General features: G+C 58.3%; 1 protein-coding gene across 6 annotated transcripts in view; it reads right to left on the bottom strand.

The window, feature by feature from the left end:
- The window catches only part of MID2 (midline 2), a 60833-nt gene extending 34368 nt beyond the window's left edge, over positions 1-26465 (bottom strand). Inside the window, exons 1-2 of one of the 6 annotated variants that reach the window (XM_058847558.1) lie at positions 26364-26465; positions 10129-10850 (exon numbers count right to left, since the gene is read on the bottom strand). In XM_058847558.1, coding sequence (XP_058703541.1) covers positions 10129-10794 — 666 coding nt within the window. In that variant the 5' untranslated portion in view covers positions 10795-10850; positions 26364-26465. The other 5 variants (XM_058847562.1, XM_058847560.1, XM_058847561.1 and 2 more) reach the window with 5 other exon arrangements.
- Between the last annotated feature and the right edge of the window lie 523 nt (positions 26466-26988).

The raw sequence follows: 26988 nt of genomic DNA, 5'->3' as shown, positions 1-26988 counted from the left end.
AGGAGCGCTCTGAATCCTCAGGAGAATATAAAAACCCTGAGGAGAATATAAAAATCCTGAGGAGAATATAAAAACCCTGAGGAGAATTCTTTCTGAGGAGAATGTAAAACACCTCAGCATCAGCCCGAGGCACAGCCCCCATCTGGCACGGCTCTGACCAGAAACAAAGGGAGAGAGACTAAAACAACAAATAAATAAATAAAGGAAGAGGAAAAAGCGGGAAGAAAATGGATTAAACTCCGGAGTTCAGGGAGTGACATGTTTAATTGCTAATGTGGCTTTGGGATTATTCTTTTTTAAGGCTTTTTTACCAGCCCAGCTGGTGTCATTCTCTAATACCCAGCAAGCAGCAAACAGATTGTGGGAGATGAGTTGTGCTCTTGCTGCGCTTTCTGCTAATAAATAAATAAATAAAGAAATAAATACAGATCAAAGGGGTGAAAAAAAACCCTTCTGGTAATTTTTCTTCCCTTCTGTTTCCCAACTGGTCCCAAACATATTTCCTGCTGGGACTGACAAGGAACACTGTGAAATTCAGAATCACAGCTTTAAGAACCAAGTGGCATCAGCTGAAACAGAAATGCTGGGTTTGAACAAGGGAAGATGAGGAAGGGGCTGAGCAAATGCAGCCCTGGGCAGGGGCCTGGGCTTCCCAAGGCAGGGGCAGTGCAAGGGGTAAAGGGGTCCCTGCTGGGGATGGAGCCCTCAGCCTCCCTGGGACCTGCCCCAGGCTGTGCCACCCTCCTCTACCCTCTCCCCAGTCCTGAACTTTAATATGCATTTTTTTTCCACTATCACCGGGTGGGAAGGGAAACAAGAAATTTCCCTCCCATTTCATCAGGAAAAACAGATGAAAATGAGCTCAAGACAGTAATTTCTCTTCTTCCTGGGCATAACAACCTGAGGCAGGTTGCAGGGCTCAGAGATGGTGATGAGGAGGGACACAGATGCCCAAACTGCGGGTCCTGGCAGCCCCTGCAGCCCCAAAACCACTGGCAGAACTGCAGGGATGTGCTGCTGGGAACCAGGGTGGGCTTCCCCTGAGAGGGGCGTGTGAGATGTGCCCAAGGAAAGCCCAAACACAGAGAAAAGCCAGCAATAAACACCCAGCACTCGGTCTCCAGGGCAGCAGCAGCCAAAGGACCCAGCACAGATTCCTCTCTGAGCGCTGCTCTGTCCCCAGCAACTGGCACTCGGTGGCACTGCCAAGCCCAGCACCGCCTGTGGGCACCATCCCTGGGGAAAGGAGAGGCCATGCCCGAGGGAAAAGCTCGGGAAATGCTCTGACCCCTGGGGTAAGGGGGCACTCCCAGGCACAGTGCTGGGAGCCCTGGGGTGGAGACTCACACCTGGGACTGGGGAAACTGAGGCACAAACCTCAGCCTGGCACACACCGCCTGCAGCCCAGCTCTGCTGAAAACCCACCCTTTCTTCTCCTGGCTGCAAAGATTAAAGCAAAACACCGTGACTCTTCCAGCCAAGGAACTGCAGCAGCACCCCCAGCACCTGTGGCACTGCAAGGGAGCCAGAGCAGCCGTGAGCCTCCCCTGCCTCTGATGCACTGCTCAGAGCTGGCACTGCAAAGGCCAGGAGCACCCCAGGAGCACCCCTGGAGCACCCCAGGACACCCCTGGAGCACCCCAGGAACATCCCTGGAGCACCCCAGGAACATCCCTGGAGCACCCCAGGACACCCCAGGAGCACCCCAGGACACCCCTGGAGCATCCCAGGAGCATCCCAGGAGCATCCCTGGAGCATCCCAGGAACACCCCAGGAGCATCCCAGAAGCATCCCTGGAGCATCCCAGGAGCACCCCAGGAACATCCCAGGAGCACCCCAGGACACCCCAGGAGCACCCCTGGAGCACCCCTGGAGCACCCCAGGAGCATCCCAGGAGCACCCCAGGAACATCCCAGGAGCACCCCAGGAACATCCCAGGAACACCCCAGGAGCACCCCAGGACACCCCTGGAGCACCCCAGGAGCACCCCAGGAGCATCCCAGGAGCATCCCAGGAGCATCCCTGGAGCATCCCAGGAGCATCCCAGGAGCACCCCAGGACACCCCAGGACACCCCAGGAGCACTCCAGGACACCCCAGGAGCATCCCAGGACACCCCTGGAGCACCCCAGGAGCACCCCAGGAGCACCCTAGGACACCCCAGGAGCACCCCAGGAACACCCCAGAACACCCCAGGAGCACCCCAGGACACCCCAGGAGCAATCTGCCCCTGGCATGGCACCAAGGCCGGGGCAGTGTGCTGCCACGTGGGAGCCCCACGGGCTGTGGCAGTGGGCAGAGCTGCTGTGCCTGGTGAGGGGACACTGCATGCTGTGCCCTGCCCACGGCCCCTGGAGGTGTGCTGAGTCCTTGCTTTGCTCAGTTTGCCTACGTCTCTCCACTTCCAGAGCCCCTGAGCTGGAGGGGGGGGGCTGAGGACAGCAGGAATTGCAAGCCCTTGGCTTTTGCCAGCAGATTGATGCTTCCTGAGGGGCTGGGGAAGAGATGCCACTGCATGCTCCTCTCCAGCCCTGTCACTGGAGGACAACTGCTCATGGTCCCTGTACTGGGAGGAGAATGCGAGGAGAGCCACCACGTGTGTCCCACCTCCAGCCCTGCAGTGCGTAAATAACCTGCTCTGTCCCAGCCTGGCACATTCCAAACAAAACCAGCAAGTTCACATTGCAAACAGCATTCCTAAAACATGTTCCTAACCCCCCCTCTCCAGCTGCTGTCTCCCTCTCTAAGCATCCCTCCATCTCCCAGCCTGCGTGGCTTCCTGCTGGATCTGACTGTCAGCAGTCTGTGCCAACAAAGCCACTGCTGCTGGAAGCAGATGTGGCTGAAGAGAAATTCACACTTTCCTGCCTTTAACCTAGGCATCAGTCTCCTAAAACATCAACATTCTTGACTCCAGCCCGGGCTCACAGCTCCCCAAGACCCTGGCCCAGCTCTGTGCCTGCAGATGCCATCAGGGAATAGCCAGATTTCAACTTGTGCACCCAATAAACCTCCAGTCCCCCATCCAGTGTTAACAAAGAACGCTTCCATGCACCAGTTATCCAGGAAAAACACCATTCTCAGCAGTATGGAAATACTCAGGGTGAGTTATTCTGAGATGAAACTTTACAAGCACACTTCAGAAAGAGGTTTGGGTTTTGTCAGGCGTCATGCTGCAGCTCCATTACCCCTGAACCACTTGGAAACCTCTCCTTCCCCATAGAACTGGGAGAGCTTCAGGCAGGACACAGCTCCTTCCCTGGGAGGCCAAAGAAGGGGCTCATTTCTTTCATGTTTTCCACCATAGGCTGGGGTTTTATGGATCACTCTACCACGAGCAGCAGACTCCAGCCAGGACACAAAGCTGCACATCCATCAGCCTCTTGTCTCCTGACCTTTAGTTTCCAATCACCATCATCAGAAAAATAAACAAACAAAGCCAAAGAACTCATGCTGAAAGACAACCCGTGCGTGTCTCCTTTTGGATCCCGGATGTCTGGTTCCCAAAAGCCCTTTGGAGAAACGAGGGAGGAGTCTGGATTTATCCTTCTGGCACATCCCACACCACACACACCTTTTCACACCTCACTTGCTGAGCTTATCCCATAAACCAGAGATGCCCACAAGAGCACAAAGGGGTTCAGCTGCCTCACAAGGATTTGGCTGCACATTGTGATAATTTTCAACACTAAAATGCCCAAATCCCAGCCTTTCACAAGGCGTGAATGCCTGGAAAAGTTGGAGTGCTCAGAACAGGCTCCAAAAGGAGCTCAGAGGAGACGGCAGAGTGCAGGGGACAGCAGGAGGCAGGTTTATCCATTTCTCAGGAGGAAAAGGAGTTTCCTGCTGGGACATTCCACCCCATTCCCTGGGGCTGCTCCCAGCTCTGGGCACGGGGCAGGAGCCCCATGGTCCTGCCCAGCTCTCTCCATCCTGGAGCAGTTTGGGTGAAGCCCCCAGAGCTGAGGGGTCAGAGCCAAGGGGAGCTCACACCGCTGCTGGTGCTCGATTTCCCTCCCCAGAACACTGCTGGGCATGTTCCCACCAGAGCAAAACACTCTCCCAAAGCAGCCCAGCAAAGGGAAGGCAACAGGAAATGCCTAATCCATGCCATAGAGACTGGGATGACTGGAAATATCCCTGCCCTCGTCTCTGAGGCTCCGTTTGCCCCAGGCAGCAGAGCCAAGGACACCGATCCATGTCCCAAAGGGCCACAGAGCCTGGACAGCCACAGCCAGCCCTGCTGGTGCTGTGTGTGGCCAGAGCCCAGCACAGGGACAGGCAGGAGCCCCACTGCTCTCTCAGGTCAGCAATCACCCCCAGGGCAGTTCCAGTGCCCTGCACAGCCTCCCCTGCAGCGCCTGGCACTGCTCTCCTCACACCTGAGCCCTTCACACGCTCCCACTGCATCCCACAGCACCACAGACCCTGACAGCTGCAAGGACAGCGCTCTCCAGCTGCTCCAGATGTGCCCTCCTACGGAGCACCCAGCCAAGAGCTCACAAACAACATCACAGCCACGAGAACTTGTTCATCTGGAAGCAGCTCAGGACATTCTGGGGACACACCTCTGCTTTCCTCATCACACACCTGCCTGGTTGCTGATAAAGATCAAACCCAGGTGGGCTGAGCTGCCACTGCTCACAGAATCCTTGGGGCTGGAAAAGCCCTTCGAGGTGAAGGGAAAGGTCCCAGCTGCCTTGGGGAGCAGAGTCTGTCAGCCCTGGGGGCTGCCCAGCTCCACTGCAGCCAACAAGCACCTTTCAGCAGGGGATGCTTTCCCTGCAGGTCCTGAAAGCACAAAGCAGGAGCTGGCAGGACCAGCCCACAGCTCCTCCTTCTCAAGGTCCCCGAGATCCATCTCCACTCCTGACACAGGAGGATTTATCAGCAAATGTGCTGCTACTGCATATTGATTTCTACAAAAAGGCACATCAAACTACTTCAGTTGGATATTCAAAGTTGTTTTTTAAAAAAACCACATCAGCTGTCAAGGTAAAATTACTTAATTACACCTGTCAGGTGTTTCACAGGCTAATGTGATAATAATAGCAATATTCAGTATCACAGAGCAAGGTTTCGAGCCTGCTGAGAAATTCATCTGACACTCAACTGCACGTAGCCGACTTCCCAAATCACTCAAACCACTGAACATTGCTGGGACCCATTTTTCAGGGCCACACACGCCAGGAATCCCTGAGCAGAGCCTGAGGAGAGCCAGAGCTCAGGCAGCAGCATCAGCTGAGCTCTGCTCATTCCCCTTCTTGAATATTCATTGTGGCCAAAAGCAATATATCCTGAATATTAAACAACAGCTACCGAGGGCAGGAATAGCAATGCTATAGAAAATGTGTGCTTTTGGGAGCAGAGGGCTGCCAGCTGTGGGTCCATCTCTCAGCCTGCTGCTGCTCCATCTCTCAGCCAGGGGCTGCGGGGCAGGAGGGCTGTGGTCTCACAGCAGCCACCCCACGGCCCAGGAGCTGCAGGAACATCCCAGGAGCTGCAGGCACAGCCCAGGAGCTGCAGGAACAGCCCAGGAGCTGCAGGAACAGCCCAGGAGTTCCAGGAACAGCCCAGGAGCTGCAGGAACAGCCCATGCCAGTCAGGAACAGCCCAGGAGCTGCAGGAACAGCCCATGCCAGGCAGGAACAGCCCATGCCAGGCAGGAACACAGCCCATGCCAGGCAGGAACACAGCCCATGCCAGGCAGGCACAGCCCAGGAGCTGCAGGCACAGCCCAGGAGCTGCAGGAACAGCCCATGCCAGGCAGGAACAGCCCATGCCATGCAGGTACAGCCCATGCCATGCAGGAACAGCCCATGCCATGCAGGAACAGCCCATGCCATGCAGGAACAGCCCATGCCATGCAGGAACAGCCCATGCCACACCAGAGCCATGCAGGCACAGCCCACCCCACCGAGCCCTGGCCCCAGGGCTGCTCCAGAGCAGTTCTGCTGCCCAGCCTTGCAGCTACACTCCCCAAAACAGCCAGCTCTGCTTTCTTTGGAAGCAAAACCAGGCTTTGTTTCCCCCAGGTGAGGTGTTCACAGGCTGGCACCTTCCAGCACAAGCAGCTGCAGAGCCCTCGTCCCACCCCACTGAGCTCTGCCCACCTCAGTCTGCCTTTGGGCAGGGCTTGGCACTCAAGTGCCAGGGGCAGAAAGAGAAATAAAACCCAAATAAAACAGAAAACACAACAGCCAGTGGATGGGAAGGATGGAGACTCACCCTCCACAGCCCCTCAGTGCAAGGGGGACCCTCTGAACAGCTCAACAACTGCAGCCACCCAAGGGGGAAGCACACAGGTGGCCACACCCTGCTGCACAAACACCAGGACTTGCATCAAAGAAGGTGACACCTGTTATTTACAAGGAAGCTCACTGCAAACCATCTTTCTCCCTCCAGAGAGCTGGGACTCCAGCTCTGGGCTGCCAACTCCCAGGATAGAAAGGCTGGAGATGAATCCTCCAGCCTCATCCCAAACACAGTGCCTTGAAAAGCCACCAAGGGATCTTCACACACTTTATGCTTTCATTTTCCAGCTCAAGCTGCTCTTGAGATAGCAACATTGAAATCGTCTTGGATGTGAATGTAGGTTTGGAAAAAATGAGAGATTAATCTAATCAAAGCAGTTTTGAAGCTCTGCTATCTCAATATCCATAGCTTAGTTGTTAATAAGGAAAACCCTCCCTAAAAGCAAATTATCAAAGAACCCAGGCCTCAGTGCTGGCTCCTGGCCCCTGTGAGCCCCAAACAAGCAATATTTAAGTGGGGATGAGGATGATCTGGGTGCTCAGTGTCAGCTGGGCACGATGGGGATGAGAACCCCGCGCTGGGTACCCCGGTGTGTGGCACAGGTCCCCCTGCCCAGGGAGCTCACAGGTAACAAACCAGCCCTGAGGTGACACAGGAGCACCCAGGGCTGTGGAGAAGCTCAGGGCTGAGCTGGGGGAGCCCAGAGCCCCCCTGCCCACAGAGCTGAGGGGACACATGTCCCCTCTGAGGTCCCCACAGCAGCGGGGGCTTCCAGCCTCCACCAGCACCCAGCTGCAGGGAGCCTTGGCTGGGGCTGCATCCCCTCCTCTTCCCTGCAGGAAATAAAGCAGCCAAAGCATCCCTGGGCAGGGCTCAGGGACCAAGAGCTCCGACACCAGCAGAGCTCTGTTCCTGCTGGGAACAGCCCCCATCTGACACGTGGGAGTCTCAGCAGTCACAACTGCAGCCCTCGTCCTCAGCTGACTCCTCCTGGTGTGAAGAAATGGAGATGTACACACCAAAGCTCCCGGGAGCCCCGTGGCAGTGCAGTCAGTTCTAAACCAAGCAGCATCTGTGACTCCCCTGCACCAGCAGAACGCTCCCGCAGCTCCGGCTGAACCAGTCCCACATGGAAGCGTGACCGAGCCTTCTCCTCGATTTTCTACCCCAGCACTCTGCTCAATGCCCTGGAATCGCTACCAGCTCTGTGCAGGGGCTGTCAGCACAGGGAGGCTTTGTTAATCCTGCTCTCACTCCCACAGCCCCACGGGAGGCAGCGCTGCTCTGACAGGTAACAGAGGATGGGTTTTCCACCTGGCTCGCGGCTCTTCCTCCAGCAGAGAGCGGATGTAAGTGTTACAAAACACCACTTTTCTCTTTCTTCTGCACATTTCCAGCCTGTCAATCTACAGAAGACTCAGCACCAGCAAAGGAAAAGCCTTCTCAGAGCTGGCCCTTCTCTGGCTCTTCAAAGGGAGCAGAGCTCACGGAAAAGCCACCAACCGTGGCCAGTAATTAAGGCAAAATCCTTTCTTCAAGCACTCCTTCAGCAGCAGGTGTGGGTGGAGCTGGATCCCTGCACACAGAGCTGCTCTGGCTGTGTCCCCCAGCGCAGCCCTGCCCCGGCAGGACCCGGACAGGCACCGCACAGAGGATGCTAATTGCAAGTTTGAAGCAATCTGGATTCAGAACTGGCTGAGATTTCACTCAGCAGATAAAGCACCGCTGTCCTGGGCACTCACTGTATCTAGGTCAGGCCATTAGTTTTGCTCTTAATCTACACACAGTTTTAATTTCATCTTTAATGTCGACTTCCAGCCACTGAGCTGAGCCAGCAGACGACTTCTGTCTCTGCCTGTGCTCAACATCTCGACCCTCCCGAAGCCACAGGGAGGGAGAACAAGCGGCACCATCATCCCCACGTGCTCAGACTGTGCCCTGTGCCTGTGCTCAGACTGTGCTCAGACTGTGCCCTGTGCCTGTGCTCAGACTGTGCCTGTGCTCTGTGCCTGTGCTCAGACTGTGCTCTGTGCCTGTGCTCACACAGCTCACACAGCTCACACAGAGCTCACACAGAGCTCACCCAGCTGCTGCTGCTGCCCTGGGGACTCTGAACCACGGCAGGGTGTCTGCAGCTGACAGCCCTTGGCATGAACCTTCCCAGGGAAACAACGGCACCACATCCGTCCCTGGCAGCCCAGTCCAGAGAGCTCCTGACGTGACCCAGCCCTCCATCCTCTGCCCCATCCTGCCCCACATCCCTGTGGTCCCTGCTTGAACCCAGAAACCTGCTCCCACGGGCTGGAACTGGAATTTATGACATAAACAAATGGAGTTGAAGACGCACAAAATAAACCCATGGCATGCGTTAAAGGGATTAAAGATGGTTCCTGAAACATCTGGAGGTGTATAATACAGTATGGATGGATCATTGTAGAGCATCCACAGGGAAGTCAGGCTGCTGGCACACGCTGGAGATTTTAGATGTAAAACCAGCTTGGAAGAAAGGGGAGCACTGGGAGGAGGTTTCTCATTTACACACACCAGTCCAGTTTCAGGCACTCAGCACTTCTAAAGAGACAAAAAAAAATTCCCCACCAAAGATTTCTGTGGAAAGCAGAGCCCCTCTGACAACAGGAAGTTACTCACTTCAAAAACCCAATTTTCCATCAAAAAAAATCTAACTTGAAAGGCGTTCCCAGCTCACTCAAGATGCGGGATGAAAGCCAGGGATTAAGTGCATCTGCTCACTGCTGGCTGCCCGGGAGCAGCCCCAGCTCACCGGTGACAGAGGGCAGAGGAGAGCTTCCCTCCACCGCCAAAATCACTTCAGACTCTTATTTAAAAGGGAAAAGCACTGTGTTCTGGCAACCTGCTAGGCTCCCCCAGATGGATTTGCCTGGCTGGCACAGGCTGGATCAGGGAGGAATATTCCAGGGTTTTAGTTTCTCTGCCCAGGTTTTATTGCATGCAAACACACACGGTCACTGCTTTCGAAGGTTTCCAATTTGCTAATTGAGACATTTCCTCATGGAAAAAGAATGTTCTGGACTACAGACAGGGCTGCTGGCACAGCTCTGCACACGGGGGAAGCTCAGGTGAGGATGATGAGATGGGAGACGGGCAGGCAAAGCCAGCCTCCCCAGGCCCCCCTTGGCAGCACTAACCCAAAGCCAAAGCTGGTGTCCTGGAAACACCCAGGACATCCCAACCCATCCTACTCCTCGTGCCATCAGGGGTGTTCAGTCACTGCACTGGGCACCTCACAGCGGGCTCAGGAGGGTTTGGACACAGGGAGGTGGGAAACCAGCCCAGGAAACTGGACATCTAGGAAGATTTCTTTCCAGGCACCAGTTTGTTTCAAAACAAGGAGGGAAAAAATAATCTGGTCTGCACAAAAAAAAAAAACAAAACCCAAGTGTTCCGCATTTCTGTTGGAGCAATGAAGTATTCCTTCTGCCCTCAAAATACATGAGAGTGGAGAGAGTGGTTTTGTTCTGAACATGAACAGGTCAAAGATCCAAGAAAAGCACTTTTGGGGCAGAATGAGCCTGGGGATGAAGGGAGAAAGGCCAGAGGAAGCAGCAGCTGAGAAAGGCATGAGCAGGATTCTGATGGGAACACGGCTGCCGCCACAGCCACGGCCTCAGCAGCGTGACCTCAGACAGGACCTGCTGTAGGCTTTTTTCACTTTAAAAAAAATAAGGGAGTGCAAAGTGCTTTGCAGGCTCATTCAGAATGGCACGGGGCATGGAGAGGGATTTCAAACTTTATCTAGGTCAAACATCATCCAGGCAGGCTCACATCACAGCGACTGCCAGCTCAGCTCCCCCAGGAACACCGAGCAGCTTCCGCGGGGCTCCCCCGTCCTTACCTTCAGCTTCTCGAAGCGATCGCTGAGCGACGCCACTTGGTGGTCCCGGTGGCGGCCCACCAGTTTACATAAGGCACAGATGAGCTGGTCGTCAGCCACACAGTACATGTTCACCTTCTCGTTCTCGTGCTCCAGGCACGTCAGCCCGCGCAGGTGCGCGTCGGGCACGGGCTCCACCAGCCGGTGGCTGGTGAAGGGTTTCTTGTTGGGGTGGGTGGCCCGCAGGCAGCGGTCGCAGTAGGACACCTCGCAGGTGATGCAGGTCTTGACGGCGTCGCGGGGCGGGTCCTGCTCGCAGAACTGGCAGGCGATCCTCTCGCCGGCCACGGACATGGTAGGGCTGCCGCGGAAGGTCCTCTCGCGGCGGCTCTCGCTCGGGGAGTTGGGGCCGCTCAGCGACGCCTTCTGGAAGCGGTCGATGATGTTCTGCAGGGTCACATTCCTCTTGAGGCCCTCCAGGCCCCGGTGGTTGAGGGAGATGACATAGCGGCACGTCGGGCACTGGAAGGCGGCGATGGGCTCGATGGACTCGCCGGAGGAGCAGCTGGACACCAGGATGCGGTGGGCGCAGCTGAAGCAGAGGCTGTGGGCACAGGGCAGCAGGAGGGGGTCCTCAAATAACTCCAGACAGATTGGGCAGGTCAATTCTGACTCCAGTGTTTCCATCTTTAGTTAACACGATCCTGATTCAGCATCAAAAACCGGGGAAGGTGGTCAGGAACCTGCAAGGAAGGAGAGCAGAGATGTGAGGCTACAGCTGCGCTCCTGGGCTGCTCCTCTTCACCAGCAGCAGGTTCCTGGGGGGTCGGTCACCCCCACAACACCCTGACACCGTGTCCAGCACAGCCTGCAGCTGTCTCACCCCATGTCCAGCACAGCCTGCAGCTCTCACATCCCATGCAGCACAGCCTGCAACTGCAGCGGGACAGCAGCCGAATGACGGATGGGAGAGGAGGAACAGCAGCTCCTCTGACAACTTCCAGCCCAGCCAGGGCAGGACCTGGACCATAAGGCTGGAGACAAAACCAGGGGAAACCACATGATTTCGTGTTTGTGTTTGCATGTGCTGCCAAGGGGCAGGGCGTGCTGGCATTCCACGCAGAAGGGCTGCTCTGCATGGCACAGATAAAACTCTCAACATCCCCTGCAGCTCCAGGCCTGCTTCTGCTGAAGGGGAAAAGGCAAATCAAGTCGTGGAAACTCTGAGCAGCTCAGGTTGGGAGCTCTTCACATCCCATCCTGCTCCCTGCTTTTCCTGGCCATTGCTTTTTGGAGCAGGGTGGGGAGGGCAGAGCAGCAAAATTACAGTCGGCAAACTTCCACTGCTGGCTGTCCTTTGCTGCACTCCACAACAGCCAGGGATGCCTAAATCAACTCCAGCTGGAGGCAAACAAGCTGTATTTTTAGCTCCCTTCCCTTGCACATGGCTGGAAAACAGCTCCCAGCAGGCGACTCAACCTGCTGCTCCCAGCTTGGTTTGTGGAGCAGCAGGAGCTGCACCCCGAGCGTTGCCCAGCCTCTTCCCGTGTCCCAGCAGCTCTGGAGCGACACAGAGCCAGAGCCAGCCTCTGCCCAGCAGCTCTGAAGAGACACAGAACCAGAGCCAGCCTCTGCCCAGCAGCTCTGGAGCGACACAGAACCAGAGCCAGCCTCTGCCCAGCAGCTCTGGAGCGACACAGAACCAGAGCCAGCCTCTGCCCAGCATCTCTGAAGAGACACAGAACCAGAGCCAGCCTCTCCTCCCTCACCTGCCCGCTGTGGGGTCCCTGCTCGTGGGCGTGGGGAGAGCCCACGGCCACAGGGACCCCTCAGCCCAGCCCTGCTGTGGGAACTGAGCCGTGGGGAGCAGTGTGGGGAGCAGCGTGGGGAGCCATCCAAACCCTGCCCTGCTTTCACCAGGAACAGCCTGCTGTGCTGCACAGGCTCTGCTGGGCACGACAGGAAAAACCCTTCCCTGGGAGCCGTGCCCAGGGCAGCTGTGGCTGCCACATCCCTGCTCCAGGCCAGGCTGGAAGGGACTTGAAGCCACCTGCTCTAGGGGAAGGTGTCCCTGCCCAGGGCAGGGGACTGGAACTGGATGAGCTTTAAGGTCCTTCCAACCCAAAGCAGTCTGGGATTCAATGAGAAAGGGCTGTAAGCAAAGTGTAGGGGGCAGCAGCAGGAGAGGGCCTGGCTGCCCAAAGCCCCAGGCTGCTGCCAGCACCTGCAAATGGCACAGGTGCCACTCTGGGACCTGCCAGCCCTGTCCCACCCATCAGCTCTATCACCACCTCCTCCCCACTGCCTGAAATGGGACTGGCAGGTGCCTGGAGGAACCCTGAGCTCTTCCCTGCCCAAGGGGCTTACAAATAAATCCACTGGATATTTTGATACGTTCGTGCTGCAGCAGCTCTTGCTGGCCAAAAGCAGCCTTGCACACACATACACAGGTTTAAAATTAACTTTCTTTTCCCCAAGAGAGCCAGTGGAGAAGTCAGAAAGCAGAGGAGCACGAGGGCTCCCCAGCCTGCAGCCTGGCAGGACGAGGGTTCCCAGTGCTCCACGCACCCCCTGGCACTGGGGCTGCCAAACCCCCTCACTGTGCCGGGCACTGGGGACACAGCCTGGCCCTCGCAGCCCCAAACCCCACTGCACGAGCCCAGCAGGGGGCACAGCCCCTCCTGCCACCCCACATCACCCACAGACCCTCCCCAGGCAGCAAACACACAGATGGAAACAAAAAGAAAGGACAAGAACACGATTTCACAGCCTGACCAAGACTGGGGGAAGAATTTAAAGATCAGGATTGGTGTGAGAGGCTCCCCAATACCCTGCCAGCACCAGCTGTCCCGTGGAGCAGCATCTCACACTGCCACAGCATCCAACACCCGCCTTCACACACAGCTCCACTGCTACCCACGGGAAAACAACACAACAAGTTTAAACAGCCTTTGGTTTTGTTACCAGGGGACATTTGTACACTAATCTTGTTCTCCTTGCTGGGACAACAGCTTTTACCTGCGACATATCCAAGAGGACCCCCAGGCTGGGACAGCAGGAGCCCCCTCGGAGGCGTGGAGGAGGAACAGGAGCCTCCAGGACAGGACAGAACAGGGACAGGAGCCTCCAGGACAGGACAGAACAGGGACAGGAACCTGCTCCAAGGCAGGACAGAACAGGGACAGGAACCTGCTCCAAGGCAGGACAGAACAGGGACAGGAGCCTCCAGGGCAGGACAGAACAGGGACAGGAGCCTCCAGGGCAGGACAGAACAGGGACAGGAACCTGCTCCAAGGCAGGACAGAATAGGGACAGGAGCCTCCAAGGCAGGACAGAACAGGGACAGGAGCCTCCAAGGCAGGACAGAACAGGGACAGGAGCCTCCAGGACAGGGCAGAACAGGGACAGGAGCCTCCAGGACAGGACAGAACAGGGACAGGAACCTGCTCCAAGGCAGGACAGAACAGGGACAGGAACCTGCTCCAGGGCAGGACAGAACAGGGACAGGAACCTGCTCCAGGGCAGGACAGAACAGGGACAGGAACCTGCTCCAAGGCAGGACAGAACAGGGACAGGAGCCTCCAGGGCAGGACAGAACAGGGACAGGAGCCTCCAGGGCAGGACAGAACAGGGACAGGAACCTGCTCCAAGGCAGGACAGAATAGGGACAGGAGCCTCCAAGGCAGGACAGAACAGGGACAGGAGCCTCCAAGGCAGGACAGAACAGGGACAGGAGCCTCCAGGACAGGGCAGAACAGGGACAGGAGCCTCCAGGACAGGACAGAACAGGGACAGGAACCTGCTCCAAGGCAGGACAGAACAGGGACAGGAACCTGCTCCAGGGCAGGACAGAACAGGGACAGGAACCTGCTCCAGGGCAGGACAGAACAGGGACAGGAACCTGCTCCAAGGCAGGACAGAACAGGGACAGGAGCCTCCAGGGCAGGACAGAACAGGGACAGGAACCTGCTCCAAGGCAGGACAGAACAGGGACAGGAGCCTCCAAGGCAGGACAGAACAGGGACAGGAACCTGCCTGGCGGTGCAGGAGCCCCTCGGAGGAGGAAGGGGACCCCAGCTCCACGATGCTGCACCTGGCAAAGCTGCCATGCTGCCAGCAGAGCCTTTCATGCCTCTCACTTTGATGTTCTCTTTGATGTCCAGGACTGACACAGCACAAGGAATAGCTGATTAGATTAAAATCTGCTCTCTTTAGAGTCATTAACTCCCTAAATACAAAAGTTATAAAATACTAACACTGTTTACAGACAGCCCTGAGTCACTCGTGCCCAAGGGCCAGTGGCCCTGTCCATGCTGGCCTGTGATGATGACTGCAGCAGCAGCAGGTTAACAACACCTCACATCCAGCCAAACACTCTTCTGTGTTGATCTGAGCTTTGCCCAAAACCAAGGGAAAAGAGAGGCAGGGGGAAGAAAACAATCAGGGACAAAACAGAATAAACAGGAAGGGCAGCAAAGCCCAGGGTGGGCAGAGCTGAGGGTGATGCAGGGCCAGTGCAGGTCCTCTGGGACACAGTGGCCACTGCTTTTAGCTCCAGCCTGGAGCAGCAGGAGCGTGCTGAGGGTGCACAGGTTGCCCTTGGCAAGTTACACCAGAGGTTCTCAGATACAAAGGCTCCCTCACCCCTTCTCCCAAATTACAGTTTTCCCAATATCCAAGAAATATCTCTGCCTCAAGCTCCTGGTTTGTCAGGAGATGCAGAGGTCTGGCACCAAGGGAAGGAGGAAGGAGAGCCATGGAAGGAGGGATGCTGTCCCATCACCCCACCTGTACCTGGGGACATCCTGGCGTTCATCACCTGAGGCCACAGGCAGCCAACCCAAAATTCACTTTCCCCTCGAGCAGCATCCAGGCCCCATTTTTACCCGGTTTTCCAAGTCCACATAAAAGTCCCTCTGGTCTCCCCCAGCACCAGCCCTGGGCAGAGTTTGGCCAGCCTTCAGTCCCACATCAGGACAGCCAGACCTGTCCAGACAAACATTAATTCTGCAGGTTGGTATTTTCCACACCAAGTATGATTATTTATTTCCCCTCTCCCTTTTTAACCCTGTTTTTTTGTTTTCTTTCCCCTCCCCCCCAAAAATGCTCCAGTTGAGATTGCTCAGCCCCTTCCAAGAATGAGGCTCTAGAAGAGCTATGCTGCTCCACCCGTGCATTAACGAAAAAAGTAATAAAATATGGCAACCCTTTCCTTAATTGGCTCGGTGACAGCAGGATACAAAATCTGGGCAGCAGTTGTCTCTGTGCTTTTTGTTGTCCTCGGGAAAATGAGTTCAAAGCTGGCTCAGTGCTGAGAGAGGAGGAACAGCCCGTGCTGCAGCCCCATCGTGCTGGAGGAGCCCAGCACAGCCCCCACGGCTGCAGGGAGCTGCAGCTCCAAGGGGAGAGGTCTCCCTGCACCTCCCCAGCTCTGCCACTGCTCTCCTGCCAGCTCAGCCTTCCCAAACAGCTTCCCTGAACCTGCCCCTGGGATGGGATGTCCAGGAGAAACAGGGTCCTGTGAGGGAACACAGCCTCAGCTGCGCCACCAGCAGCAGCTTCTGACCCAAGGAGGGACAGGGGAGACCACGGGGCTCCTCCAGCCAGGTCACATCCACCATTACCTATTCCTTCTGTGCTTTATTTGCATCAGCCATGCACATTTAACAGCGAATTTGAAGCTCAAAGCTGCGGCCAGCACAGAGCATCCCTCAGCCAGGCCAGCACAGAGCATCCCTCAGCCAGGCCAGCACAGAGCAAGCCTTGGCCACATCACCACCTCCACTGCTCCCTCCCAGCACACCTGAACACACCAAACAGAACTTGGCCTTTCCTCCCACCACCCCCACCGTAATAACTCCACAAATTTGTCCAAGGCTTTCTGACAATCCCAGTGATCCATCTCCCAGCTGCCTTCCACGACCACTTTATTGCTGTACTAGGAAAGGAACACCACCTGCTGCAGCTAAACTGGATTCCCCCTGTAACAGCCAGTCCCTAATCCATCAAACTGAAGCAGCATTTCCATACCAGCTTTAATTACTTTCCCAGCCAATTTGCTTGGTGCTAAAGCAAGGTTGCTCCATGTAATTCCCACTGCTCTCGCTGCATCTCTTGAATAAGGACAGAGCCGGGAGGCTGCGTTCCCATGCAGCAGTTCCCTCAATGAGAGACCCCTGAGCGCTGGCACTGCAGCTGCTCCATTCTTAGACCCTCCAGGAGCCACCAGAGCCCAGCAAGCACTGGCCATTTGTGCTCTTTAACTCCTCCATTTGCACAGCACCTTATTCCCTCTGGGAATTCCACCTTCATCGCTGCCTTCACTGATGGGATGAGACCATTCTGCTCCATCACAAAATCCCCTCAACTCCTGAATGTCTCCTGTCAGGCTCCAGGGTTGGGAAGGGCTGTCTTGAGTTTCCTGCATGGGACAAGGATGCTCCATCTAAAGCCTACAGGGGACATTATGGGGCAATTCCCACTGCCACCCTGTGGGAACCTTCCCCTGCCATCTCCCTCCGTGGCTTGAAGGTTGACAGGACACAAAAGGCCCAGGGCACCCCTCCAGCCCCTCAGCTGTGGCAGGTCCCTGGAGCACAGCACGGCTGCTTCCAGTTCCTGGGGAAGCCACATGGCCCCCAGCACCTCCCTCCCTAACCCACAAACCTGCAGCAGCCAGCCTCAGGCTCTGGCAGGTCACAGCCCATGGCAACCCTCTTTCCCACACACTGAATGTCCATCCGTCCATCCATCCGTCCATCCATCCGTCCATCCATCCGTCCATCCGTCCGTCCATCCGTCCGTCCATCCGTCCGTCCATCCGTCCGTCCATCCGTCCGTCCGTCCGTCCGTCCGTCCATCATCCATCCACCTGTCCATCCATCATCCATCCATCCATCATCCATCCATCCATCCTCCATCCATCATCCATCCATCATCCATCATCCATCCATCATCCATCCATCCATCCTCCATCCATCATCCATCCATCATCCATCATCCATCCATCATCCATCATCCATCCATCCATCATCCATCCATCATCCATCATCCATCATCCATCCATCCATCATCCATCCATCCATCATCCATCCATCATCCATCCATCATCCATCCATCCATCATCCATCATCCGTCCGTCCATCCGTCCGTCCATCCGTCCATCATCCGTCCATCATCCATCCATCATCCATCATCCGTCCATCATCCGTCCATCATCCGTCCATCATCCGTCCATCATCCGTCCATCATCCGTCCATCATCCATCCATCATCCATCCATCATCCATCCATCCATCATCCATCCATCATCCATCCATCATCCATCATTCATCCATCATTCATCCATCATTCATCCATCATCCATCCATCATCCATCCATCATCCATCATCCATCATCCATCATCCATCCCATTCCCCCTGCGATGCTCAAACCCACAGTTCCTGCCCCTCTGCCAGCCCAGCTCAGGGGCTGAAACCTTGGCTGAAGCTGGTGTGTCACAGTGATGCTGAGGGCTGGGAGGGGGCCGTGGCACTGCCAGGGACAGCTGCAGGGACGTGGCTTCAGTGGGAGCAGAGCCGCCTTCCCAAGGCCATGGCAGATGTGAGTGAGCCCTTCCAGCCTGGCCCTTGAGAAACGCAGCTGAGGACTGGGCATGCCACCAAACTGGGACATCCAGCACCCACAGAACGGGCCGAGGGAGCAAGAGGGGCTCCAGGGGGGCTCCAAAGGAGCACAAGGGGGGCTCCAGAGGGACCTCCAGAGGGGCTTGGAGCTGCAGCCTGAAGGCTCTGGCCGGTCCCTGCTGGCTCAGGGCTGCCTGCTGGGGCTCCCAGGAGCACACGTGTCCCCAAGGGAACACAGCCTGCCTGTGCCAGCGGCTCGGGGGCAGCAGGACAGCAGCAGCTCCCAGCCCCTGGCAGACCCCAGGAGATGCAGCAGCTGTGAGTGGGGGCTGTGGATCAGCCCCGAGCCTTGTCGCTGTCCTGACCCTCTCCAATGTCCCCACAAGGACAGATCTGCTGCACTTCCCCCAGATACAACGGAGCCGGGAAATCCAGGGGCCATTGTGCTGCTCTCTGAGGTTAAATATATCTGCACAGCTCCTTGGGCTGCATTCCTGGGAGGTGGGAAGGATAAACAAGACTTCCTGCAGGAACTGGAGACAATGGGGGGGATAATTAGTGCTACTGCCCAGTGCAGAAACAAAACAGGTAGCAGATATTTTGGACTTTTACACCCTCCTCCCCCCACCCCAATGCCCTGAAAGAGGCTCTGGGCTGGTGTGACCACACTCCCGGACCAGCTAAGAGAGATTAATGATTTAAAAGGAGGGAAGCTGGTGAAGCCCCAGGCTTCACCATTCCAGGACAAGTCTTGGGGACACAGAGACACGTTTCTCCAGAGGCAGCCCAGCTCCAGCTGGGGGCTGTGGGGCCCATCCTGCATGAGCTGAGGAGTCAGGGTCCCAACAGAGGAGCTTTGGGGATGGAGCTCACACCCGTGCCCCGGCCAGTGATGCTGTTCCACATCAGCCACCGGCCAACCCTGCAAGGAGAGCTCCAGCATCACTGCAGGGAGGGACCCAGCGCCACAGGGACCCCAGGTGCCCCACAGGGACCCCAGGTGCCCCCCAGGGATGGGACCCCCACGCCTTCCTCCACAGCCAGCCAGAGATCTGCTCTCCCTAGTTACCCCCTCTTCATTCCAGAGAAGGCCCAACTAGGCCTTGTTTTCAAACCACAGCGTTTTTTAATTCTTTTTCCTAGCCCAGCCCCTTGGGAGTGCAGATTTCCCAGTCCTCTTCGCGGATGTGGGATGACACAGGAGCCAGGGCTCTCTGGACACTTTTCCAGTGCATTACACAGGTCATTTAAAGCCTTTCAAGACAAAATGCTCCCGCGCCCTGAGGTGACTCAAACCATTAGCATCTCTTTGGGGACGCCTCTGCTGCTGCACAGGAGCACTTCTGCCCGTCATCACAAAATAAAATACATTTATAAACCAAAAAGCACCGATTCCCCTTGGCTCAGCCTCCCCCTGCAATATCCCCTGTCACAGGGCTGGGTCTCTAGAGAGAGGAGAGGCTCCAGCACACAGAAGGGACAGGTTTGGCAGAGCCACCGGCTGTCCCCATGTCCCACGCTCTGCTCTGGATGTCACCAGTGTCCTTCACACTTTATGAAGCACATCAAAGGATGCTCCAGCAGCCATACCCCCGGGAGCAGCCCCAGGTTCACTCCCCAGCACCCCAGCAGGGGTTTCCTGAGCCAAGAGCACCAGCACAGCCGTGGATTCCCACGGCTCATGGCAGGATGGGATTGGGGCTGAAGAAGGCTGGAGCTCACAGAGCCAGGGGAGAACCAGGCAGCTCACCCCATGGATCAGCCTGTGGAACAGACACAGCCCTGAGCCCAGCCCAGGCTGCACCCCAGAGCAGCCAAACAACACCCACCATGCCCAGGCTGGCTGGAGGACCTGGGCTGTGCTGGCTGCTTCCATCTCCCACTCCTGGCCAGCCTGGCTCCACCACACTGCATCTCCCAACTCCTGTGGATGCAGCCACCATCCCTTCCAGCTCTGCTCAGCTGCATTCAGGAGATGAAGCAGGTAACTACAAAGGTGATCTCCTCCTGCCATCCCTGCTCCCTCCTGTGGGCTGCTGGAGGGAAGTTCTGGCACAGACAATACCTGCTCTCACACACTGATGAGTTCTTTAATGATCTGAAAGGAACCCAAAACGTTCCAAACTTTGCATTTGTCACAATCACAGAGGGTTCCAGAGCCTCCCTGGGGGTTTGACACACCAGAGCACCTGACAGTCCAATTCCCTGTGGGAATGGCTGCGGCTCCAGACAGGCACAGCTCCCGGCTGCTGAGGAATGACACCAGTTCCTGGGGTGCTGGGGGAGCACAGCCCTCTGCAGGTCACCCCAGGACGGACCACAACAGTGCCCAGAGGCTTGGCAAAGTCCTGACAGGAGCAGAAGGGTTTTCAAAAATCCCTCCTTTAAAAAATCAGTAGTGTTATGTCTATAGATACAAATTCAGTGTGGCAGGCCCATGGTCTCCCTCAGGCAAGTGCTGGGGCACTGCCACCACCACAGGGACACTGCCACCACCACAGGGACACTGCCACCACCACCACAGGGACACTGCCACCACCACAGTGGCACTGCCACCACCACCACAGGGACACTGCCACCACCACCACAGGGACACTGCCACCACCGCCACAGGGACACTGCCACCACCGCCACAGGGACACTGCCACCACCACAGGGACACTGCCACCACCGCCACAGGGACACTGCCACCACCACAGGGACACTGCCACCACCACCACAGGGACACTGCCACCACCGCCACAGGGACACTGCCACCACCACAGGGGCACTGCCACCACCACCACAGGGACACTGCCACCACCACCACAGCGGCACTGCCACCACCACCACAGGAGCACTGCCACCACCACCACAGGGGCACTGCCACCACCACCACAGGGGCACTGCCACCACCACCACAGGGGCACTGCCACCACCACCACAGAGGCACTGCCACCACCACCACAGGGACACTGCCACCACCACCACAGGGACACTGCCACCACCACCACAGGGACACTGCCACCACCACAGGAGCACTGCCACCACCACAAGGACACTGCCACCATCACCACAGGGGCACTGCCACCACCACCACAGGAGCACTGCCACCACCACAGGGACACTGCCACCACCACAGCGGCACTGCCACCACCACAGCGGCACTGCCACCACCACAGCGGCACTGCCATCACCACAGGGACATTGCCGCCACCACCACAGGAGCACTGCCACCACCACAGGGACACTGCCACCACCACAGGGGCACTGCCACCACCACAGGGGCACTGCCACCACCACCACAGGGACACTGAGCAGCACCACAGGGCCACTGCCACCAGCACAGTGTGACGCTGGCTCTCAGATCAGCACACCAGTGTGAGCAGCAGCCTGAGCCAGAAGAGCAGCCAGCCAGAGCCCCTGTCTGTCCCTTGGGAAGTGCAGAGCTGGGTCACCCTGCAGCTCAAACCCCCAGGGCCAGGGGACAGCAGCTGCCCACAGCCCCACACCTCCAGCTCCACGGCGGGTGCTCCTGCCCCAGCCCACCCTGCTCTGGAGCATCCTTGGGACCCCTTCCCTGCCTCGCTGCATTCAGCCCCGTTACACAACCACATTTGGGGGGTTCCTTGAGGATCAGCCACGAAATGCATTTAAGCTGCTCTGTGTCTCTTTGAAGAAGAAAGCTAATTTATTCCTCACTATCGCTGCTGCAGGCTGCACCTTGGAGAGCTGGCACGTTCCCACCTCCCCTGTGCCCCAGAGAACCCCTGCCCAGCCAGGCCTCTGCCTCCTGCCCCAATGTTCCCCCTTTCAGTCAACCAACTCAAAACTGGGTTTGTGTATTAAAGCAAAATGTAATTTCTAGGCCATTACCCCAACATGGTCTATTTCCTGCATCCGCAAAACGAGAGACAGACTGAGCAATTCATTTCCCTCTTAGACACGAATCTCAGTTATAAACAACAATAATGACATTCCACAGAGGCATGAAGCCCTTTCCTTTTGGAATCCCATGGAAAGTGTGTGAAGCTGATCCCTGATGCAGCTGGCACATGGACCTGCTGTATGTGCTCCCACATGGATGCAGCACAAATCCCTTGGATCTGCTCTCAGAATCCCAGTGATGCAGCAAGTTTCCATTTATTTCTCACACTGACTTTTCACAAGTCTGTGGGTTTTCCTTCTCCCCCTCTAGCAGAGTCGCCAGACAGTGAGATCTATAAAATACAGTTTTGAGACCTGAGAGTTTGCAGCATCCAACTGCAACATCTGTAAAAAAAACCCAGAAAATCTAAAACTCCAACTCCTCTAAACAAACAAAAACCCCACAGAGCTCTCCCCTCCCTCTCCCCCACTTCCCTTCAGTCACTCTACTCTTTTGAGAGTAAACTCAGAAGCAGTTTAACCCCCACAGTGACAGCAGCATCCCCATTCATTCACGGGCCTCTCTGGCTCACACTCCATTCCAAGCGGATCCCACCCGCACCCTTTTCCTGTCCAAGGGTGGAAATCCCACGGGAAATGCCCAAGGGAAGCAAAGCAGATGCCACCACCCAGCCAGGAAGAGCTGGCGGCGGCGCTGGGCTCCTGCAGCAGCAGCAGCTCCTCCCTGGGACCTCCCAGCCAGAACAGCTTCAGGAACAAACAGCTTCCAGCAGAACCACCACGGGCCTTTTCCACGCTGCTCTGAGACACTGCCCCGTTCAGCACAGCCCAAAATGCTCCTGGAGCGTGCCAGGGCAGCCCTGGCTGAGCTGGGAGCAGACACAGAACACACCCTGGGCAATGGGGACTTGATGGCACCTGCAGGGGAGCAGTGTCCCCTCCCCAGCCCTGGCAATGGGGACCTGATGGCACCTGCAGGGGAGCAGTGTCCCCTCCCCAGCCCCGGCAATGGGGACCTGATGGCACCTGCAGGGGAGCAGTGTCCCCTCCCCAGCCCTGGGCCCTGGAGCAGCCACCTGGGGACAGCTGTAGCACCAGGGGACACCTGGGACAGCCCAGTCCCCTATGAGCAAACACACACAGAAGAAAGGGACATCATGTAGGGGGAGGGAAGGGGGGACAGGGACACGATATTTAGGTTGGACATCAGGAAATGTTTTTCACCCAGCAGGTGACACTGGGACAGGCCCTCCAGGGAAGTGGCAATGGCCCCAAGGCTGCTGGAGCTCAAAAAGCACTTGGACAATGCTTTCAGGCAGAGGATGAGATTCTTGGGGTGTCAGTGCAGGGCCAGGAATTGGACTTAATGATCCTGATGGGTCCCTTCCAACTCAGGCTATTTCATGATTGCGTGAGAGGGATGACAGCAGCACAGCCCACACGACACGGGGACCAGGGAGCTGCATGGAGCATGACCAGCACCACAGCTGAGACTGCAAGAAAAGGAGATAAAAAGTGGCCCAGCCTGAGCCCCCTCACCAGCACCCCAGATTTCTGTCACTCAGCCCCATTCCCACAGCAGAGCAGTCCTGGGGGCCAGCAGCCCTCTCCTGTCCTTGCTGTGTTGATGGGCATTACTGGGGGCTGGGGGCTGCCTTCCCCTCAGCTGGGAGCCCCAGAAAACGAGGGCAAGGCTGTCCCCACCCTGCCACAGGGCAGGGGCCAGAGGCAGGCAGGGATGGAGTGCGAGCGAGCACAATCGGCCGATTCCTGAGAAAGAGCGGCGCATCCCGAGGCACAAAAAGGGCAATTCTGCCACTGGCCACGCTCCCTGCGCCAGGGGCTGGGACACAGACGGGGAAAGGGCAGATGCTGAAGCCACCACATCCTGCCGGTGCTGGCAGGGCCCCAGTGGCACCCCACAAGCCGGGGCTGCAGCTGTGCCCCACATGTCCCCAAGGACACCAGAGGCACCAGCGCCAGGCTCAGCCCCCATGGCTGGCACGAAGGCGCAGCCCCACGGCTCCAGCACTGCAGGAACGCCGGGACCCGAGGAGCCGCAGCACAAGGCGCCTTTCAGAGCCACACAGACACACCATTCTCACAGCCCTGACCTCCCTGCCCTGGCATTTTTGGGAGCCAGGCTCCGAGCAGCAGCAGCAGCAGCCCCAGGAGGGTGCTCGATAATCAGAGGGGCTGGCACAGCCAGGAGCTCCTCGGGCAAAGAACACCAAAAACAAGGGACAGCAGCAACATAGGCTCCAGCCTCCCCAGGGCTTTGTTGCCCTCCAGGAGGAAGCTCAGGGGAGCAGGCACAGACCCCCTCACCCCAACGAGGGGAGCACCGGCCTCGCAGGGGCTCCGAGCAGGCGAAGGTGGGTTTGTTACAGAAGGTGCTCGTAATCGGCAGCAGCAACTCCTTCCAGAGGAATGAAATAATCATGCTGCTCATCAGCTTCATTTAATGAAGCAGCTGTGCAGCCTGCCGAGACAGTTCTGCTTCCAGCATCTCCGATGGGACAGCCTTGGTCTCTCCAGTGACCGAGCATCCTTTGGGATGCACCAACCCCTAAAGCCAGGGCCTGCCCAAGGGCTGAAAGGCTCAACGCCCCCCTCCCCACTACAGAAGCCCCAACCAACAGCTCAGAAACCCACAGAGAGCCCAGGGGAGTGGCAGCGTGGGTTTGGAAACACCTATCCACCCTAGAGGGGACGGAGCAGGAGACAACATAATCCTGGCTTTAAAAGTAAGTCATTTATCAATCTCACGTGGTCCCAGGGCCGATCCCACCCTGCTCACAAGCATGCACACACACCGACACACAGCCCTGAGCCCTGCCTGTACCTCGGGGGCCGGCGCAGCTCAGCCGGTGCACGCTTTGCAAGGCAGGGGTTTCTCGCCCGCTGCAGCTCCATTTCTTTTGCAAAGCAGCATTTCCAAAGCAGGCAGGACGTGGGCTGTGCACAGGCACGGCCTCCCAGCCGCCATGAGGGCTGTGCAGGGCACAGACCCAGCTCGGATCGCAGCAGCCGGCACACCCAGGGCTCTGTAGCCACCTGCCTGAACCGAGACAGCTGCTGCTGTCGTTGGCATCAATTCATCCTTCCTCCTCGCGTTCCTGCTGCACTCACTGGCCTTCCCCGGGAGCTTCCTCAGGGAGCATCCCCTCGGTGCGAGAGCATTCCAGCACCGCTGCCCAGGCCAGCCTCCCTCCTCCTCTCCCTCCGTGCTGTGGCCGGTTTTAGCAGCCCCAGGTGAGGGGCACAAGCCGAGCACGGAGCCTCGAGTCCGCTCCTCCGCGGTGAAACGCAGCGGCGACAGCCCGAGCACGGAGCCCGCGGGTCAGCGGCCGGGGACAGGAGGGAAGGGCACTGCTGACCACATCACCAGGGGCACGGAGCAGCTCCAAGCCCCGCCGCCAGGTCGGGGGCAGCTCCCAGATGTGCCAGACGCTGCCCGATGATGCCCCCCTGGCACCTGGAGCCAGGAGCGCCCTGCGCTCCGCCAGGCACCGCTGCCAGCTCCCACCCGGCTGCGGCAGCTCCTCCGGCAGAGCCGGTCTCCTTCCAGCCGCCTTCCGACAACAAAAGCTGAGCCGAAACCTCCGGGCTGGCTGGGGAGACCTGGGCGACAGCCAGGAAGGGCAGGAGCCATTAACGCCGGCGTGTCCGGACTTGAGGGAATGACGGAGCAACAACCGGAGCCATCTGCCCTCCCCAGAAACTCCGCACACCGCTGGCCAGAGCGGCCCCACCGCGCTCCAGCCCCCGCCAGCTGCGCACACGGGGGCAATAAACCTCCGCTTGGGATGGGTTTTGAGGCAAAACACGAAAATAAAGCGCGAGAAGGAGGTGCCACTCGGGCACGTTCTCCAGCAGCCGCACAATCCTCGGCGCAAGCGAACCCGCTCCGGTGCCAGCTCGGCAGGGACACCCCGAAGCGCGGGCAGCACCCGGGAACCGCTCCCGACCCCCGGTGCCCCGGGGGCAGCGCCCGCAGCCCCCCCCCGGCCGCGGCCGTGGCGCTGCTCTGCGGCTCCCGAAGCGGCGGTCACGGAGCCCCGTAACTTCCCCGGCCCGGGAGTTGCTCGGCTTCCAGCCGCGCCGGGAGAACGGGAGCGGGGTCCCGGGAGGACCGGGGCAGCTCCGGCCCCGCAGCGGCTCTGCGGCAGCGCCAGACGGCACCGCAGACCGCGGGGTACGGGCACGGGGCCGGGCGGCGGCGGGGACACGGCTCTCACACCGTGTATCCCGGCCCGAGGGGATGGGAGCCGGCCGCGGGATCCCGAGAGCCGCGGGCGAGGAGCCGGGGCCGGCGAGTTCGTGCCCGCTCCGCCCGGAACGCCCCGCCGATCCCGGCAGGACGGCTCCCGGCGCACCGGGAAGGCCGCGGGAAGCCCGGGCGGGGACAGGCCACCCGGGGCTCCGCGCCAAGCGGCGGAAGGTACCGGGGCGGGCTGGCAGACGCGCTCGGCAACCGGGAGTGGCGATCGGGAGCGGAGGGAGCCGGCAACGGCTCCCGGGAAGGGCGGCAGCTCTCCCCGCCCCGGCACTTGCTGCAGACCCGCCACAAGGGCCGCGCCGGGGCCCCGACGGCCGGTTCGGCGCTTCCTCCCGCCCCGGTACCTACCGGTGGGCCGAGGCATTCCCTCCCCGACTCGGTGCCGCCTCCCGCCCCGGTGCCGGTACCTAGCGGCGGCCCGCGGGAGCCCGCCCGGCCCAGCCCGGCCCGCCGCCCCCGCCCGCCCCGGTGCCGGTACCTACCGGCGGCCCGCGGGAGCGCCCCCGCCGCTGCCCGGGCATCTTGGAGGCGCGGGGACACGGCGGCGGCGGCGGCGCGCGCGGGGCGGGCGGGGCGGGACCGCGCGCGCTCACGGGCCCCGCCCCGCCCTCAGACCACGCCCCCCGCAGGTGAGACCGCCCGGAGCGGGGCGTGGGAACCGTGGGAGCCCCACGGGATCGGGATAGAGTGTCCTATGTGATCGGGATAGAGTGTCCTATGGGATCGGGATAGAGTGTGTGTGTGTCCCATGGGATCGGGACATTGTGCCCCATGGGATCAGGACATTGTGTCCCATGGGATCGGGACATTGTGCCCCATGGGATCAGGACATTGTGTCCCATGGGATCGGGACATTGTGTCCCATGGGATCAGGACATTGTGTCCCATGGGATCGGGACATTGTGTCCCATGGGATCAGGACGCCGTGTGTGTCCCTGTGTTCCCGTGGGGTGGAGGGCAGTGTGTGTCCCTGTGAGGTGTGGGGAGCTGTGTGTTCCCAGGCAATGCTCAGCGCTATTTGTCTGTTTTTGTGGGTTTGGTGAGGCTCGCTACATTGGCAGCAGGTCTTTCAACACATTTATTTTTTTCAAAGTGAAAAATGAATTA

Source organism: Poecile atricapillus, chromosome 12 (assembly GCF_030490865.1).
Source record: "Poecile atricapillus isolate bPoeAtr1 chromosome 12, bPoeAtr1.hap1, whole genome shotgun sequence".
Classification (NCBI taxonomy): Eukaryota; Metazoa; Chordata; class Aves; order Passeriformes; family Paridae; genus Poecile; species Poecile atricapillus.
The sequence above is the reverse complement of the archived record's forward strand: the minus strand, read 5'-3'. Positions and strand labels throughout refer to the sequence as shown.